Source organism: Brachyistius frenatus, unplaced genomic scaffold (genome assembly GCF_029030835.1).
Source record: "Brachyistius frenatus isolate BFR_SWC_R1_liver_20210118 unplaced genomic scaffold, ASM2903083v1 Contig_29, whole genome shotgun sequence".
In the NCBI taxonomy this organism is placed as follows: domain Eukaryota; kingdom Metazoa; phylum Chordata; class Actinopteri; family Embiotocidae; genus Brachyistius; species Brachyistius frenatus.
In genome coordinates, this window is record NW_027210628.1 from 1,097,729 (window position 1) to 1,118,486 (window position 20,758).

The 20,758-nt window shown below is 41.8% G+C and overlaps 1 protein-coding gene across 5 annotated transcripts in view; it reads right to left on the reverse strand.

Moving 5' to 3' along the window:
• Positions 1-20,758, reverse strand: part of osbpl9 (oxysterol binding protein-like 9) — a 36,285-nt gene that overhangs the window by 8,723 nt on the left and 6,804 nt on the right. For 3 of the 5 annotated variants that reach the window (XM_069699001.1, XM_069699006.1, XM_069699004.1), the window contains 8 exons: positions 14,723-14,799; positions 10,726-10,821; positions 10,083-10,130; positions 7,380-7,409; positions 7,240-7,290; positions 6,665-6,703; positions 1,469-1,562; positions 268-372 (listed from right to left, as the gene is read on the reverse strand). In XM_069699001.1, the coding sequence (XP_069555102.1) occupies positions 268-372; positions 1,469-1,562; positions 6,665-6,703; positions 7,240-7,290; positions 7,380-7,409; positions 10,083-10,130; positions 10,726-10,821; positions 14,723-14,799 (540 nt within the window). Of the gene's footprint in view, positions 1-267; positions 373-1,468; positions 1,563-6,664; positions 6,704-7,239; positions 7,291-7,379; positions 7,410-10,082; positions 10,131-10,725; positions 10,822-13,269; positions 13,667-14,722; positions 14,800-20,758 lie in introns of those variants that run through there. The other 2 variants (XM_069699005.1, XM_069699002.1) reach the window with 2 other exon arrangements.

Genomic DNA, 20,758 nt, shown 5'->3' on the forward strand with positions numbered 1-20,758 from the left:
AACTGCAGAACAAAATATCCTTCCAGTGCAAACGAGTAAAACTCCATCTGCTAATGAACATCATGTGATATGACTTTTTTTTTTTTTTTTTTTTAACAGGAAAATATTATTTGTATGTTTGGTAAATAAATGTAGCTGCTGGAAAACTGCACCAAACCAAAAAAATAAGTGCAGTTCATGATATTTCATGTTTCTTGTAAGCAACAGAGGAAGGTATAATTCACTCTTAATTATCAACATAACAACAGTGTTTGAGTGAACGTTCACCTGTGCTGTTGGGAGTCGGGGTCTGCAGACTGCCCATCACCGTGACGACAGGACCAACAGGTAACGTGGAGGGCCGTTGGTCAGATTTACACACCTGAGTAGCGTCTTTAGCAAAAACAGAAAGCAGAGGAGTTAGTTCTCAAAATGAAGCCAGATCAAATTAAAGTCAGCATCTCATCTCACGTGACAGGATGCTGAGAAAATTATTTGAGACGCTAAAGACAGAAGCTTCAGCAGAGGGGGGGATTACACAGTCTATTAAGAGACTGAAATTAGAATGTCCTACTTTGTGATGTTCATTTTCACAGCATTTTTAAACAGTCTACTCATCGTTATCTGACCAAATTTAGTCAGAGCTTTGTCATGCCGTGCGATTAAATTCAAACAGTTCTTCATTGGCTAATGCGACTGAAAACACAAGAACCCTAAAGAACAGGAATCTGCTTCAACACAGAACAACACTAATAAATTCCTTTTCAGAGAGAATTACTGTATGTTAATAAGTATATTCACACAAAGACATAAAATAATAATGTATATCATGTTGTTATAGATCCTGCTGTTGATTTTCACTAGTCAGGAACACCTGTATCAATTTACCGTCAAACAATGACAATATATTTACAAAAACCGATACTGATTTTGTCATACTAGAACATGTTTCAGGTTATAGCCCACTGTCTTCAGACCCAAAGCAAAACATAACAATTTAAAATGTTGTTGAGGTACAGAATACTGAAAAACAACAGTCTGTGCGGATGAAATTGCAAAGAAAAGCAAGAAATAAAGACATTTCTGTAACATCAACTGTGTTGCAGAGATAAATTGATTATCTGAACAACAGGGGGAGCTGTTGTCACCTTCAGATAGATAGATAGAGAGTTACTTTATTAATCCCACAAGGGGAAATTTTTTTCGCTACAGCAGCATTATAGGTACAGGAAATCAATAAAACAACAGTAAAATATTAAATATAAAAATGCACAGTATATACAATAAATAGAATAAAATAAAATAGAATAATTAAATTAAATTAAATTCAAACTAACTAAACAGGTATACAGTATTACAAAACATAAACAATCTCTCTGGATGAAGGTGAGTCTGAACACACTGAGCTAATGAACACACGTTCTGAATACAGCTGCTGCTTCTACATATGCGTGACACGAGGTGAGGGGGCAGACGTCTCGTCTCGTACCTGTGGGTAGTGTGGTCTGTGTTGGCATTGTGGTGTTGACTACAGGGGTGTCCAGAGAGGGCTGGTAGATCCCATCCACTGGGTTGATGGTGCTCTGGAGAAAACAGGCAAAAAAAACAACCACATTGCCATCAACAACAAAGACAACCGCCTCAAAGTGACACTTGCTGTAATTGCAGCCATACGTCAACTTACTTTTAAAAACTGAATTGCAAAGCAACTAGCTTATTTTGACAGCATCTATAACCACGAGTGCCTACATGCTTACCACAATGAAACACCAGTTCCTTTGAGATCAAATCCAGATGTCAATCTCACTCTTTGCAGGGCAGAAATTTGTACTGGTTACAGATCAGATGAATGATACACCTTTGCGACGACGACAACAACAGTGAACTAAAATATGCACCACATGTCTGGACAGATCAATTTCCTTTCACTGCAATTCCTAGGAGTGGCCTTACCAGGTTTCATTAAAGTAATCAATACAAAACAAGTGACACTGCTTGAAATCCAAACACCATCATTAGCTTTGCACCAACAACTAACGTCGTCCCCTGACCTTTGAGCAACCTTCCAGTCTAAAAAGGAGTTAATTAACTCCACTGGGCAGCAGGTCTAAGTCTGTAACATGTTTGATATCTCTGGCTCCTGATTCCCCTTTTGTAAAAAAATAATTAAAAAAAAAAATCAGTGGGGACCTATTTGCAGCACCGTGCCCTCGCCAGTGCCACCTCGATATCATTCTCATACGTATTTGTAGATTTTTTTTTTCATATTGTGCACAGTTTATTTGTCTTTTCTTTGCTGCTGTGACGAGCACATTTCCCCACTGTGGGATTAATAAAGTCTAATCTAATCAAATGTGTCTGTGCATTTAAATACAGGCACAAACGCATACCCGCCCACACACGTATATATATATACTGTGGAGGAAATAATTATTTGATCCCTTGCCAATTTTGTAAGTTTGCCCACTGACAAAGAAATGAACGGTCTATAATTGTAATGGTAGGTTTATTTTTACAGTGAGAGACAGAATACCCCCCCCCCCCAAACAAATCCAGAAAATCACATCAAAATTATAAATTGATTTGCATTTGATTGTGTGAAATAAGTATTTGATCCCACACCAACCAGCAAGAACTCTGGCTTCCACAGACCGGTTAGATTAGTCTTCTCGCTTTAAGAAAGCACTCCGAAATCTCAACTCGTTAACTGTATAAAAGACACCTGTCTCAACTCATTACCTGTATAAAAGACACCTGTCCACAGAATCAATCAGTTTCCAACCTCTCCACCACGGGAAAGACCAAAGAGCTGTCTGAGGACGTCAGGGACAAGATTGTAGAGCTGCACAAGGCTGGGATGAGCTACAAGACCATCGGCAAGCAGCTCGGTGAGAAGGAGACAACTGTTGACGAGATTATTCGTAAATGGAAGAAACACAAAATGACCATCGATCGCCCTCGGACTGGGGCTCCACGCAAGATCTCACCTCGTGGGGTATCGATGATCAGCCCAGAACTACACGGGAGGAACTTGTTAATGATCTCAAGACAGCTGGGACCACAGTCACCAAGAAAACCATTGGTAACACACGACGCCGTGATGGATTAAAATCCTGCAGCGCCAGCAAGGTCCCCCTGTTCAAGAAGGCACATGTACAGGCCCGTCTGAAGTTTGCCAACGAAGACCTGAATGATTCAGAGAAGGCTTGGGAGAAGGTGATGTGGTCAGATGAGACCAAAATTGAGCTCTTTGGCATCAAATCGACTCGCCGTGTTTGGAGGAAGAGAAATGCTGACTATAACCCCAAGAAGACCATCCCCACCGTCAGGAGGTGGAAACATTAAGCTTTGGGGGTGTTTCTCTGCTAAGGTGACAGGACGACTTCACCGCATCAAGGGGAGGAAGGATGGGGCCACGTACCGTGAAATCTTGGGTGACAACCTCCTTCCCTCAGCTCAGCCAGGACACTGAAGACGGGTCGTGGACGGGTCTTCCAGCACGACAATGACCCAAAACATACGGCCAAGGCAACAAAGGAGCGGCTCTAGAAGAAGCACATTAAGGTCATGGAGTGGCCGAGCCAGTCTCCGGACCTTAATCCCATAGAAAATCTGTGGAGGGAGTTGAAGCTTAGAGTTGCCAAGCGACAGCCTCGAAACCTTAAGGATTTGGAGAGGATCTGCAAAAAGGAGTGAACAACATCCCTCCTGAGATGTGTTCAAACCTGGTGACCAACTAAAAGAAACATCTGACCTCTGTGCTTGCCACTAACCGTTTCTCCACCAAGTAGAGTCATGTTTTGCTAGGGGATCAAATACTTATTTCTTACAATCAAAAGCAAATCAATTTATAACTTTTATATGATGTGATTTTCAGGAATTTAATTTTTTTTGGACATTCTGTCTCTCACTGTTAAAATAAACCTACAATTACAGACCGTCCATTTCTTTTGTCAGTGGGCAAACTATAAAGCAGCCTGTTGGCTCAGTGAAATGGGATCACTGCCACCTATTGACCCTGACCGCTGCTGACGACAAAACAAAACCTTATCGACCCATACTCCCCTCAGCTTACCCTCAGGCCCCTTGGTAGCACTGAAATGACATGTTGTCATTGCGATGCGTTATACTATTACTCAAACTTGACCTCCTGTTTTTTAAGGAAAGTTTTGAGATCATTTGCGATTGACAGGAACAAACACAGCGAGTCAGCGCTATGACTGTGCCCCGAGTTTAGGTTGAGGAATACAAAGAGCTGTGATGTGAGGTTTTTATGTCAAGATATCTGAATGTTAACCAAAAATGGGAATTGGTGATCAGAGGTTGAAAATGTCACACAGAGAGAGGCTTGGTAAGAGATTTCAGCTCCATTTGCCCTCCTGTTCACACTTCTGTCTCTTATCTTCAAGCCTCCTCCCCTCTTGCGCTGCTCAACGCTCAACTCATCCACATGCCTTCATAAAAGTAAATGGAGGGCTACTAATTATCGCCAATTACAGAAATATTGGCCTGTCATGGTGGGACCAACCTGTCTTGCAAGCGGGAGATGAGGCAGATGAGAGAGAAGCAGCTGGCTGTCAAGAAAAAGTTATAGCTAAATAGCCTAAAACACTGTGTCATGATCGAGATGTATATATATATATATATATATATTTTTTTTTTTGTGAATGTAATATTAATGCGGCAAGTGGCCCTCACAGCAGAGCAACACCAGACTGATCGTTGAACATAAATCACAGCCATTCGTCTTGACAGAGCAGTGCTCGACAAGGTCAATCAAACATGCCGCTCGCCCATTTAACAAAGGTCTACAGTGCGTTTACCATTTACTCCACAGTCTGGGCAACGTGACAGAGATGTAGAAGTAAAAGACATCTGTAGCACAGAGCTTATGGCATATTAACACGCGTGCAGCGATATATGCAGACTGATCTTATGGTGTACTATTTATACTGCGTAATGCTTTACTTAATGACTGCCAGATTAAGTCAGCTATAAGAGCATTGCAGTTGGACCCTGCGGGGAGGAGGGGGAAGAGTCCCAGGTCAAGAACCACACCGGAGGCTTTCTATGTGTTACAGAGCATTTTCTACAAACTGTTCATATTACCACACCGCCTAACATTTTTTTTTCTTCTCCAAAACATACAGGAGATTGATTTTCTACTTTGCAGATAGCTTCTGTTCATCGTGTGTCGGTCCCATCTCTCAGGAAATGTTTCATTTGAACTTCACTTCTCACTTTTCTGTCTTCCAGCTTCCTCCGTGCTTTTTTTTTTTTTTAGTACCCCACCACTTACACGGCCATAATAGCGATATGCATTACATCATAGTTGAGTAAATATACAGCCTATTTTCACTTGTTTTTTAAAAAAAGAAAAGAGGTAGCATTCATTGGCATGGAAATACAGTTGTGAGCCAGTTTAGTTTGGAAAAGTCGTTGTAAATAATCCGAAGCAGTGGTTCTCAACTGATCCAGTTTCAGGACAACTTTTTCCTTCGTCATTAAATTGCCCCCCCCCTCCCAATTTCTGAAATATTTAAGCCACTCCAATCTTATTTCTTAAAACATAGCGCAGTAATACCAACATAATGTCGTGAACAAAAAGAAACGGAACAAAAGTGCTAAAAAACCCAATTAGACAACTACTCTGGAGCTACTGGCATTTCAACTTTTCAAACAAGTTTAAACTGGTGACGCTCATTAAGTTTCAAGAATTTAAATTGAACGGTAAAAAAAATAATAATAATAAAAAAAAGGAATAAAAAGGCAAACTTATCTCATCCTTACCATGTTTACAAAAAACGGAAGCAGGGCCAAGCACCGACGTAACGGCGCTAGTTTTAGTCGCTACTGTTATGGCAACGCTGCTAGCAAACGGCTACCGCACGTGCGGTGCGTTCCGGTTGCGGTTTTAGAAACGTCCTTCAAAGTAAAAGTGCAGCAGCAGAAATTCTGTAGACTTCAAAATAAAAGTTCGACTATTTTTTTTTTTTTTTTCCCCCACACATTTGCGACCCACTGGAAAAGGCCCTGCGACTCACCTTTGGGTCGCAACCAACCAGTTGAGAACCACTCATCTGAAGCATATGTGCGGTGGTCGGTGCATGCAGAACAGCTGGTATGTCTTTCAACATGAATACAGTGCACCTGCAGAGGCTGTAAAGTGCTCTGTGGGTGACTTTCCAGCTATTAGTGCTCAGTGGTTCGATAAGCAGGCAGTGTGTGCACAATAAATCAATGGTGAATTAGTTGACTCGTGACTAGTGGGAGAAGTGATGTGCAACACTCATATGCAGGCATGCAAACATACATGTATAGTCCATGTACACGCACACATATATATAGATACACAGTCTGCAACAATGTGGATTTTGCACATACAAATCATATTTTGTACAGACAAATCATATTTTGTGTCTAAATGAAGAGACGAATAGTTCCCAACCATTGCTAAAAAGAGTTTAAATCTCAGATGAAATCAGGATCAAATTAATCAAAAGACTGCAGTGGCAGAAATGAGGGAAACAGCTTGAGATAGAGGTTATCTCCAAATTAGACGGCATGCACTAAAGAGATCCGATTTATCTGATTTTCTACAGGAGAGAGTCAATTCAGCAGGAAAAGAAAGTTAGCAGTCTCTTTGATTTAAATTTTTGTCATGGACAAAAAGTGTCAAACTTACTATAAGTCCGTTTGCGTGTTGCTGTTCGTTACTTTGGTCCTTAAAATTTTAAGAAGACAGTGTTAGACTGCTTGTGTAGGGAGGTTCAAGAATCATTTCATAAAGCATCCTGAGCGTCTGCTAGCAGAGAGCGATGAGATCCATCCCTCTCATCACATGGAGCTTCGTCATATCCCTCAACTTGCAGTGGTCCTTTCATCACATGGTAAAATCCTCAGTCCTCTCAGTGTCAAAAAGGACAGGCTTGCTCTGGCATGCCAATCTGTTTTCTATAATCTGTGAGGAAATGTGATGCCTTTTAAAAAATTGCAACAAGTCGCACCTAACAACCAAATGAAGCAGAAATGATTGCTTCACTTCCTTTCAGAGAGCTGAATGAAACATGTGATGAAACAAGCACTGGGCTACACCCTCATCAACCACCAACCCAGATAGCAACTGTGAGCAGGGAACTACCCCCAGAGACGCAAGGGAACACAGTGCACACTCATGTGGTCTCACAAGAACAATGATCATGGTAAAATGGCAGACCAGACCAGAGAGGGGAATCAAACATGCAGTGATAATGTGTTTACCTTTGCAATTTGCAGCAGTACAATACAGTGCTTGATAGACTCTACCATACTCTGAAAGAAAAACACAAAGGAATTAATTAACCAGGAACTGACTTTCAAACCAACAGACAGGAAGGAAAATGTGTTAAACTCCGACTTACACAAGTAGTCTCTTTCAAATTTTCAATTTTCTGTTGAAAGAAAAGAAAACAGGCTGTAAACATCCAAAAACAAGTTATAAAACACACGCACACACACAGGGGTCAAAAGCAGAAGAGATGACGCAACCAGATGAACGGCACGTAAAGCACAACCAAGACGAAACATCAAGGTGGTGATGTCAAACTGACTGCAGCAGCTTTTTGTTGTTGTTGTTTTACATTGTCTACATGACATTTCACACAGTGTGAAGTCACCGTGCTCAACAAGTATTAAACTCAGGGAGGAAGTAGACACACAGTCACACAGCTGCTGATAAAATAAATAATAGGCTACTGAGACACCCTGAAACTGAAATGCTTCCTCCAACACAACTGACTCTTTTACTCAGCTAAAATTATGAGTAAAAAACAACAACACCTGCTTTGTGGACTGAATGGTCGTGAGAGGAGCTAATGTCAATCCCAAGTACAACAGTTCTAGCAATGGTCACTATAATACTTATTCTTTTTTAGTACACAAACATGTACTGTGCCCTATATATGCTTCCATTAGGAGATATCATCAGGAAGCACTGCATAAACTTCCATTGTTATGCATATGACATGCAGCTATATATTTCTATAACACCCAGATGAAACAAATCAATTAGTAAAACTCAAAGAATGTCTAAAAGACATAAAGAATGAAGGATGACCAAAAATGTCCTCCTTCTAAATTCAGACAAAACAGAAGTTATTGTACTTGGTCCTAAACACCTCAGAAACTCTTTCTCTAATCACTTAGTTCCTCTAGATGACATCGTCTTGGCCTTTAGCACCATTGTGAGGAACCTTGGAGTCATCTTTGATGAGGATTTGTCCTTTATCCACCATATAAAGCAAATCTCCAGGACTGCCTTCTTTCATCTACGTAATATTAATAAAATCAGGAAAATCATTCCTCAGCATGATGCAAAAAAGCTAATTCATATGTTTGTTACTCCCAGGCTGGATTATTGTAATTCCTTGCTGTTAAGATGTACAAATTACTCATTAAAATCCCTGCAGTTGATCCAAAATGCTGCAGCAAGAGAGATCACATTTCTCCTGTTTTACCTTCTCTTCATCGGCTTCCTGTTAAATCAAGAATAGAATTTAAAATTCTCCTGCTGATTTACAAAGCTCGTCATGACCAGGCTCCATCGTATCTCAGAGATCTTGTAGAAGCAGATCATCCCGACAGAGCACTTTGCTCTCAGAATGCTGGTCTACTTGTGGTTCCCAGAGTTTCCAAAAGGCTCAGGTGGCCCTGAACCATCCTGCAGTTCTGCTGTTATAGGCCGAGGCTGCTGGGGGACCTTGTGATGCACTGAGCCTCTTTCCTCTCACTCTTTCACTCTCTATAACTCATATCTCACCATTACATCTCATTAACTTCATGCTTTTTCTCTCCCATAGCTTTTGCTTATTATCTGTTGTCTCCCCATTCAGTTCCCTCGCTCACATAGTTTCTGTTCTTTCTTTTGCAGATGTACCCAGCCATGGAGCTGCATGTCTCTGCTCTGTGATTGTCGGCCCACCAACAGTTCATGTCTTGGATCTCTATGCTGTCCTTTTCTCTCTCTGCTCTCCCCTCACCCCAACCGGTCGAGGCAGATGGCTCCTCTGAGCCCGGTTCTGTCGGAGGTTTCTACTTGTTAAGAGGGAGTTTTTCCTTCCCTCAGTTATGGGTGTTTCTCCCTTAAAGAGGAGGTTTTTTTCCCCTCCCAGTTTATGTGGGAATTGTTGAATTGTTGGGTTTCTCTATAATGTTGTAACGTTCTGCTGTAAGGACTTTAATGTGTTAAGTGCCAGGAAATAAGATGTGTTGTGATTTGACGCAATATAAATACCATTTTATTGAATTGAATAGAATATAGCAGATGGTTTAAGCCTGTTAGTCTGTCAGAGTTGCAAAACTAAGTTTATTAACTGATTAACTTTGGTTGCTGATTAATCGTCTCAGTCACTTTTGAGGCAAATAGACCACAACTTTTTTGGTCACAAATGTGAGGAAGTGCTAGTTTTATCTGTCTCATCTCACTCTAAACTGAATATCTTTGCTGTATCTATACTGCTGAAGGCATGACAGCACAAAGTAACCCTTTCCAATCACAACTCGCTTTATGAACAAAAATAACTCCTCATTTACAGTCAGTGACGCTCTTCAACCTCTGCATGATGGTTGACCAGACAAAATGGCAAAACCAGAAGTGATGGAGTTTATGGGGAAAATGGTCTTATTATATGGATTAGACAACCAATCATTGAAATTTCCTGCTTCAGTCTAATTACACAGTATGTGTTAAATTACTATTATTTATAGCACTTATTTTTTCAGAAGATGAGGCATGAATTTTCTTTGCAACTTACAGAGCCCACCGTTTAAGTTCAGAAAATAAAAAAGAAATATACAAACTAAAATATTTCCAGCCATTTATGATTTATGTGATTTGCAGTATGCTTATTATCATAGAAAGTGATTATATAAAACAATTTCTTTTTTAGGTAGTAGTTCACAAAAAAAGCTAGTTATTTTTCTCAAATTGCAATATTTAACAGAAAAAACTACACTGACAGCAATCATTTTTCATCCCCCTGCTGTTAGCCATGGCTCTAATGACAGCAAGGGCTGCGGACCAGAGAGCCGAGACCCAAGGACAGCACTGCACTGCTGGTACTCACTCTGCGTGATTCATCCTCTTTGCAGTCCTTGATCTTCTCGTCAAACAGCTGTGTGAGAACAAGAGATGAGATGAAATGGGGAGAAAAAAAGACAGATGGACTATGAGCTAAGATGATCGACAGTCAAATGAGTATTCAAAGCATCGCAAGGTGAATCTGTACGGATGATCTCGCTTGAGATAATGTAGTGAAAAGCAGCGAGCTATTCCCGCCAAGGAAGGACATTTGCAGTGCTTTCATTATTATATTTTATATGTGGCTGCTTTTTTAAATAAATCATTTTCTGCTTTGTCACCATGCGACTACAAATCTGAGTCTGACTAACTTCTGCTTTGTTGAAAAAGAGATTCAGATTGAATATGAAACATCACTGAAATAAGAGGAAGACACAGATTAATTTACAAGCCATGTCATGTATACGATAAGCGTACAGATTTAGATACAATTTTAGGTTGTAATTAAACAACAAATTATTTTATCTGTGTGGAAATTCTTTCAAAATGACTATATTACTTTTGGGTCTTTAGGTAGATACGTAAAAGTCATTGGCAGATAGCTTACATTTCTCATATCTTCACCAAACATTAAATGTACCAGATGAAACGATTATGTCAGGAAGGTGGTCCTACAAGCTGAGTCCTACCTTGAGCTGATCAATCAGAATCTGTAGATAGGCGTCGGCTTCAGCGAGCTTCTTGTCAAAGTCTTGAACACTCGGAACGAATCCTGTTTCGGCCTCCTAAAGAAAACAGACACAGCTGACCGTTAGTGCAGCCCTAACCAAAAGCCACGCTGGTATTTGCATGTTCAAAGTAAAATACACAACTACAATCAGTAATCCAGGATCATGGATTCACATATTATCCATTCATAAAAAAATATAAAGGCTCGTCTCCATCACCTCCTGGCCGATAGGTTTTTGTAAACTGTTACACAAAATGGTGAACAGAAACGTCAATGGTTCAGGAGAATCTTCCAGCGGTGTACTGGACTGGGGGAGATATGAACACTATTGTTTGAAGGCTAGCCTGCATGAAAGGCCAGCAGGTCTGTCTGCCTGCCTGACTGGAGGCCAACACATGTCAGGCTTCAACAAAACTGAATCAGGAAACTCAAGGCTGGAGATTATTTTGCCACAGACAGAGGACTTTGTGTGTAAATAGGTTGACGTGCACTCAAATTCATTGTTTGTTAATTAGCTTCACTTAATACCCTCACAGACTTCACACACACACACACACACACACACACACACACACACACACACACACACACACACACACACACACACACACACACACACACACACACACACACACACACACACACACACACAAACTCTGGCATAGAAAATTACATTACATAATATCCATTAAAAGGTAATTACTTGACTATTGGCAGAACAGACATGACCGCGCATCTGTCTCTATCTGTCTGAGCTCACCCAAGCGCCTAGAACAACCTAGTTGGCTGTGACACAAAACTGAAAACAGGAAGATGAGCAGATAAATGTAGTCAAGACGTCCTTTAAAAATAACTCTGCGTTTAAAGCCTAAGCCTGTCGGTAGCAAGGACACTCTGCACCAGTGACAGCGCAATAACCCCTCCACGTCAAGCCAGACGATTCAGTAGATGACTAACACAGTGTGTGCCAGGATACAGCAGTTACTCTGACATGGAAAAACACAGAACAACGCCTCTGACACGAAGAAGCAGACAAACTAGACGTGCATCCTGTTAGTAAATCAAGCTCTCATCAGACCGTGCTGGGTGCTACTGTTGCTGCGTTGGATTTGCTGCGTCCCATAGTCCTCCTGTGTCCCGAGATGTCTTTTGTTTCTACGGAAGACGATCTCACAGGAACGTGAAGAAAAGCCATTAACACCAAACACTGTTGGCAGCTGCTCCGGCACGAGATCTGCTAAAGTTTAAACTGGAAAAACATGCCAGCTTTATAGAGAACAAAATCTGTGTTAACTCAGCAGCCATGAAGCACTGCCGTTAACAGGGAAAACTTCCTCAAAGAATCAAAGGTGCTTGCTCTGTTAGTGCGACAAAAAAAAAAAAAGATAGCTGGCCACGTGAGGGCCTGAGCAAAAATCTAAATAATGTTGATGCGGATGTGAATGTGAATGGCTCAATGGATGAGTTACTGTGTGGGTTTTTAAAAGAAACTTGCCGTGTCTGGTTGCTCACGTCACAGGTAAAATGCCTCAGTTTATCAGAAGAGCTGCTGTCTTTCCAGTTAGGCATTACAGTGTAGGAATTTTTACATGAATATGCCAACAACACAAAGCCAAACACATGGCAATGCAAAACAAAAAAGAAATAGGACTAAACAAACACTACAAATTTCTGTGAATTTCTGTGAGTGACACAGAGGGGATTAACTCTGTCTGCCCCTCCTCTATTATATTAAAGTGTTCACAAAAAGCACACAACAACCTTCTATAATAATGTGATTATTTACAATACTAAAAGACTGAATTTGAAGCAAAACATTACATGCCTTTTAAAGATGGCATTTACTTGTACAGATTATATACTATACTGTACATTACAACTAGACATGAGGCTGACGCGTTGAGAGAAAAAACCCTGTTTCTACCAATATCTCATGCTGTGTCAAAACACATAATGGAGGGAAAATTGTTGTTGTTTTTTGACAGACAGAGCAGATAAGTTCGGAAGCGGAAAGTAAGAGGCAGGTGGTGGCCTTATAAACATCCACTGCACCGCCACGTCATGGTGTTCGCTTCCTCCCTGCTTCAGAAATATTCCTGGATGGCTCCTGCACCTCCAGCAGTCTCCACCACAATGACACTGCATCTCTGTCACATAGTGGGAATATTTTGGAGCTGCCTGCAAAGACTCACACATAAACACTCGCAAATCCACCCAACCAATCAACCAACACCAGACTTTACAAACAACACTGGTCTGGCAGTCACCCTCCCCCTTCCTCCCCTTTCTGTTTGTCTTTCCACGCAGTGACCCACTTTAAAATGCTGCTGCCCCAGCAGCGCACTGCAGCCGTTAAAGTTCTTGTTATGCTGCAGTGGCGTTTTTTGTTTGTTTGTGTGTGTGTGTGTGTGTGTGTGTGTGTGTGTGTGTGTGTGTGTGTGTGTGTGTGTGTGTGTGTGTGTGTGTGTGTGTGTGTGTGTGTGTGTGTGTGTGTTTTACTTACTGGGTGCCTCGCTCCAATGGACATGCTGCATTAAACCCTGTGCATCTCTCAGGCCATTTAGCCTAACACAAGATCGTTTTCTCTTTTGCTGCCTCCGTTATTGTGGCGATTTCTCCCAATAGCAACAAGCCAACAGCTCTAGAGAAGTTTGCATTATTTCTCCCTCCTCCTCCTCTTCTTCTTCCTCCACACAGAAACAGAAAACAATCTTCACTGCCGTCTGCCAACATAAACCACGGCAGCCTTCGGACTGTGTGTTAGCCGGGAGGCCAGTCTGGCTACAATGTATCCTTCAACAGCAGTTATCAGCTGAGCATTGTGAGGCAGTCAGAGCCGAGTTAATCCAGGACCCTCCCCTGGCAGGAACGGCACACTTCCTCTCGCACAGGCAGAAGAGAAAACACACACAAAGCAGCAGCAAGTGCTGGCAGGGACAAGCACCAGCAGCCACTCTGATAGGATGAGGCAGCACAGGCAGATGTTTGGTTGATCAAGCAACCAGATTTTGGATTGGTTAATGCCGAGTCACATGATGCTATGACAGCAGCGCGCTAACACTGCATGAGTGTGTGTGTGTGTGTGTGTGTGTGTGCAGCGAGCAAGCAGGCACACGTAGCACATCAGACGGATTTGCAACGGAGGGAGGGGAAGCAGGGGAAGGAGGGAGAGCAAATGAAAAGAGTGGCTATGAAAAGGAGGAGAAAATGGGTAGAGGTGGACGATGATTATGGGAAGGAGCGAGCAGGAAGGTTTGCTTTAGGGGAGGAGTACAGAGAGGAGGATCGGGCAGAGAAACAACTGGAGGACAGCAGAGGCAGGAAAGAGACACACTCTGTCTAAACAGTCATGAAAACAGAGACTCAAACAGCAGCAGGCCAAAAAAGGGCTGCGAGCAGTTAAACACACTTTCCATTAAACGGGTCCCAAAACTCGGCTAAACTCACCACGTATTGCCACCAGCCTCCATTTATGAATGTCACCATCATATCCACTTATACAGACAAGACTTATCACCAAATCTCCACTGTTCTGTTGAATGCTGATGACAACACCTGATACGCAAAGTCACCACGAGTGTTGTAGTTCTGCATCATTTATAAATTATGCAAATATATATCATCTGAGGCTCAAAAGAAGATATCACGATGAAAGCTGTGATATCCAGGCACCATATTCACCTTCACCTCAGGGTTTTCACATTTGCTCACCAGCCCTTGCCTTTATCAATCGCCCCTCTACTCTTCAGGTATTACAAAGCTGCATGTTTGCTTTGGAAAAGATCAAAGTACAAACATAGGTGCTGACATAGGAATTAGCATAACAGGCGAGCTAACATCACGGAGCCCCAAAGTGAAACAGCTTTTTTTGTGCAGTGGATGGATTAGAGACAGACAGACAGACACACACACACACACACACACACACACACACACACACACACTTGGTTACATACCCGGAGCTGGAGGGTGTGACGGAGTATAGTTCCCTCTAAGGCGTGGATCCACTTCTCCCGTTCGTCTGCATCTCGGGCTGAAGGCAGAAGCACACAGACACACCCACTGAGCCATGGTTTCCATACAGATATCATCTGTAGCCCTTAAACTCATGTTACACACTAATGTAACCAGCACACAACACCGACATGACATGAGTACTGGTGACGCAGTGATGGACACTGTATTCATCGACAACGTAGATTAATTCTGCTTCGTCTCATACTCAGGTCTAAGTACTACATAAATACTGTGAAAGTGCCAAAACACTCAGGCCATGGAAAAGCAGCGGTGCTGTTTGGACTTCCACAAGTTTGTGATGTCACAAACTCACGGTCATGGCACATGTCTGCCCTCAGCACAGCCCACTGTCCAACCTTTTATGGGGAAGAAAACATCAAGTGGTCCTTCTGTTGTGGAGCTAACAAAGCTACAAGATCGAAGCAAACCTGTGGTTGGTCTGGACGAGCGTCACGCAGAAAATAGCCAGTCAATCAGAAGGGAGGATCATTGATATTAACGTACCACAGACAAAGCAGCATGTTCTTGGTAGAACTCTAGAGATGGAAAACTAGACATGTATTTTGGTACTTAAAACCACAAAAGCATCTTATTATGGATATTAAGACTACAAATAAAATACTGGAAAAGTGTGAAATACTTGAAAGCTCCGTCAAGAGTGGTGAGGCAGCACTGATTCTAATCTATTTTTCTTTCCACATGGAGCCTTTGGGGTCAGAGTGTGAAATGGAGCAGGGCGAGGCTGCAGAGCAAAGACAGAAAACAAACAGACTGCCAGTGACATTAAACAGTGACCCAGCACAGGCTCTGACACGTGCACTACACACATACAAACTGCAAATCGCTCCTGCATTTGTGGTGCCAGTGGCATACAGAGATGTAACATTTTGTCTTCTGCAAAGACACTGACTGGACTCAACCGTGGTCTGGTTGTAACGTATATGCGCGTGCTGTATTTATTCATAAACAGTGTATTAAATAATCAAAGACTTTCTGGTCTTTCCACATGTGAACGGTGCCACAGTATTTTAGAAAACACAAAAGCAAATCTGAAAGCTGTGAAAGCAGAACTTAACAAGATATATGCCCATGATTTAGCTGGCAAACTATATCCTGTGTAAGAGTCATTTTTCATTGAGGCGGAAAATAGACAGTACAGCAGATGAAGGCTGTGCTAGCAGGGAGGCTGAGCGGCGCTACGGCAATAAAGCTTTTAAAGACATTAAAAGGCAGCCGAGGCTCAGGCCAATCCACTCAGACAGTGCCTCACTGGCCTCTCACTTTCCCTTCAGCCAAACAGACTCTCCAGAGGAACAGATTACTGCAGCTAATGTTGTTTAGCTCTATTCACGACAGGAAAGAGATAGTAGCAGGGTCATTTAAAAAAATTAAAAAAATACTGTAACTGTACATTTTGTGTCACAAGTCCAGTCTTTGTTCGAGTCTGTGGCTCACATCAACGCCATGATTGACACAGTGTGAGCACTTAGGGGACTCCACAAATCTACAGTTTTAGGAACCACAAGTAACGAGAGAGGCTGGCATCTGACATAAACGTACTTTGTTAATCTGGAGAGTTAGATATTGCAACAACAAGGAAGTTATATAACATTTACTTACATGTTCCAATTTAATAAAGGAACAAAAGGTACAAAAGTTCAAATTTTTTCTCTTATAACTCTGCACAAACCAGACATTAACAAGACACTAACAAGTTTTATGAGGTCGTTTCACCCTTGTAAGAATGTAACAGTCTCACAGTCCAGCTGGTAAGTAGTGTTGTAACAGGGGAAGGTGTGCATACTATTATTGAAGCCTCTGAAGTTTCTCTGCAGGAGAAAAGCAGCGAGGGACAGCAAGGCTATCAGAAGAATAAGCACATACTGGAGGTACTGTACCTAACAACCTATCCACCTTCACACACCTTCCTCATAATTACAGAGACACACTGGATGAAGACCCAGAATACAGACGGACATACAGAACGCAAATAACTGCAAAATTGCAAACTGCAATGGGTAAAAATAAGACACCGGATTACTGTTGCCAAATGAAACACAGTGTCCACATATATAGTCAATACAGAGCAGCAGTCCTCAGTCAGGCTGCAGCTCAGCACCCTGATGTCCACACTGACAGTGGAGGTCACCTCATATCCAGCACAGGGAACTGATACTAGACAAATACATTTGCAATAGCAGGCATTTGTTGATGTCTTTTGCAACATGATACAACTCCTCTCACCTCCACGTAATGGCAAAACAACCTTCTATGGTTAGTATGATTGATAGAGCAGTGATACAAAGAGAAAAGTCAACAATAAACATATTGTAAAGCCGAACAGGATCAAAAAGGATCTGTGTGACGTACCAGACTGACAGTAGAAGTCAATTTAAGCCATCAGAGAACATTTGAGAGGTAATCTGGTGTGACGATAAGGAATTATTTTGCTCAAATGTGACATCATAACTTTAATAACATCTTCATATCGTGGACTCAGAATTAAAAATTTCTTACAAAACTCCAGTGATCTATTTGCTCTACATTTCTTTACCCTTCAGAAATCTATGAAGCTTTCAGCCTGAATTCTATTTCAGCCTTGAGCATCTCTACATTATTGGAACCGTGTTTTTAAATACATTTTTGTCTTGTGCATGCACTGAGCAGATGTCAAATGTTTGCAGGTTTCACTCTCAGGGGGAAGTGACCAACTTTCACAAACAATGATGTCATGTGAATGCTCACAGTTCTGTCCACATGGTTTTCATGCTCATTTAATATTGTATTCTTGTGTTTTTGGCAAATATTACAAAAAAATGTATTTAAGAGCTGACAGAGAATGAGGAGAGTTGGACATGCAAAATCTTCAGCAGGACTTAAGCTTGCAGTGCAGAACTTTTGTCTCCCCCTTCTATCATTGTTATTAAAAAAATAAATTAAAAAAAAAAGACTTTTGACACGTGCTTACGCCATTGGCTCCACTGTAATCATAGAGCTGCATCGTTGCTACTGATGCAGGTGTAAAACGGTGGATAAATTGTGGATAAATAATATAAAACAGTCACTTCGCAGGGGTTGTGACTCCTTTCTCTATCAGAATTTGATTCATTCCGACAAAATGAGGAAAGTCTAGAGGAGCTGCATTATTAAATTATTTTAGCCCCATTCAAGTTAGCATAAGACTAAACCAAAAGTTAGCCAGACCACTGAGCATACCCAGTACGCGTTCATCCAGCCTCACCAGACACCAGATGTAACAACTTTGTATTCTGTTAATTACAGGTAGATTTATCAGACAGTATTATTTTTTAATCAGCATTGTGTGAACTCACTTTGGACAGCTTCAATGTAACATGCATTCATGTATATTTAAAAGTCTTGCACTATAGCTTTAAAGTAATACTGTTATGTTGCATCTTAATCTCTTTGGCTTGCAGAATCCTTGGTAACACAGTCTTTATTTTTTTTTATTGTGTTGTATTATATTGTATGGAAATTCAATTAAACAATGTTAATACACAAGAGATCAATATATTAGCATGGTGCTGCATCAGCTGATATCTACATGCAAAGTAATAATATTGTTGGTACGATTTCTATGCTGATACTTGGCCAACTGTAAAGGAAGAAATTGCGTGATTTAATATGTCACCTCATACACCTGCCAACGTCTGACAGACTCTACTAATACTCTGCTCCAGTTCATGACTTAAATGTTCATAAATGAAGCTACTGATAGATACAGCCACCTACGCTGCAGACAACGCAGGACGGTGCTGATATCTATGTATATCCAGCATGTACAGTTCCCACACACACAGACAGATATCACGTCCACACAAACAAACAGACTGGTACAAACAAATTAACACAGTAAGCTAACAGGACCAGTGATGTTTCCTTAGCCCAAGGATTTCATCTCAGTGGTCAGGGTATCCATCACAATGCTCAGCCTTTCCTCATAATGCTGCTCCTCCTCTCTCTAAAAGGCTGCTGTGAATTATTCATCCCTCCCTCCTCCTGACTTCAAACAAGCTGATGAAATGTCTGACTACATGCTCCAGTAGGATGGCTGGAGAGTCTGATACAGGACTGCAACATGTCAACACTGTGACGTTGGGGCCACCCAAATGTGCTGTGAAGAAAAAGCAAGATTTCATTATGAATAGTAATGTTGTATTGGTGGGATAACTAGTAAGTATCTGTTCAGTATTTTGCTTGTTTAACGTAGGATTAAGCTCCAGTGAGCGTGGTAGAAAGGAAAACTGTGATATAGATGACTTTGAGACTAAATCCACTGGACCAGATTCAGGCCTGAAAGAAGAGACCGGTCAAAAATGTTGACCAGGTGATACTGAGGCGAGGGAGGACCCTGAAGACTGGAGACAAGACAGCCAACCCGTGGTGGTCTCCCATCCCGGACTGATGCACAGGGAGAGATGGGAGGACGAGAGATTGATAGATGCTGTGGATAAGAGGAGGCGAGCAAAGAGCAAAGAGGGGGAAGGAGGAAAAGGGCTCTCAGGCAACTATGATGCACCGCCGGGGGAGAGGGGATGCTGAATAATGGATGCTTCTCTAAATAGAAGGAGTACAGAGCTGCACTCTGGGCGACAGCACAGTGGCCGGTAAGTTCAGAAGAAATGCATTTGAACCTGGAAGATGGACTCTTCTGACAGGAAGTACCAAAACAAAAAAACACCTATGACTTATAATGACATACAACTATAACGAGCTGTACAACAGCTGCTGTATCCTTGGAAATATAAATTCTGGTATGAGTCTATCACTCCTTTCTTTACCCTAAATGTTGACAGTGATGCTTTACCCATCACACAGTCCATACCTTACCCACGCACGGACCCATATGTAATGGAACACAAACAAAGGGATATATATATATATATATATATATACACAGACAGACACATTCAGATGGTGCTGTGAATCCTGGGAGACTGACTGCATAACATGCTCAGACTAGGATCGTTTCTCAACAGCGAAATCTACTCCTGCCCGACATCCTGTGCATCTCTTGATATCCAAGCGAGCAGCAGGCATATCCAGAGAGTCCCATGTTCAGTGCACATTAAGTTGCTGATTTTCTCCACTGCTGATAGATGAGATGGCAAAATGCTCCACAGGGTATCTGGAGAGCAGAGTGACATTTCACTGCTTTCTCTCAAAAATGAAGATGACCATCGGGGACCCAATGTAATGCAGTGTCCTGTGTGAGGATATAGTGCTTCCAAGTGGGGTTTCAACTCATTTAAAAATCATAGAAAAGTGTCATTGATCATGAAATCTAATCTAGAATTCTACTAGTGGTGAATCATCATATTTACTACACGTGTTGTGTCGTCTTTGTTGTCTTTTTATACAACACCCTGCCAGAAATGGATTTCCCTCTGTGACTGCATCAATGAAGCTTTTTTTGAATCAGGCTCCATCCATCCATCCATTATCTATACCAGCTTTATCCTGAACAGGGTCACGGGGGGGCTGGAGTCTATCCCAACTCACTTAGGGCAAAGGCAGGGTACAACCTGGACAGGTCGCCAGCCTATCACAGGGCCAACACGTAGCGACAGACGGAAACAAAGACCATTCATGCTCTCATTCACACCTAAGGGCAATTTGTAGAACCACCAATTAACCTGAGGTGCATGTTTTTGGATGGTGGGAGGAAGCCGGAGTACCCGGAGAGAACCCACGTAGGCACAGGGAGAACATGCAAACTCTGCACAGAAAGGCCCGGATTCAAACCCGTGACCTTTTTGCTGTGAGGCGACCGTGCTAACCACTGCACCACTGTGCTGCTTGAATCAGGCTCATTAAATTCAAATATCACTTGCTTTCATTGCTCATGTTCCCCTGCTCAATCCCTCTGTCTTTGAAGCACAAGTCTCTCCAACTCCAGTAACTCAGATAATAACCAACAAAAACTTAACATCCAAAAGTGAATAGCTGAGTGC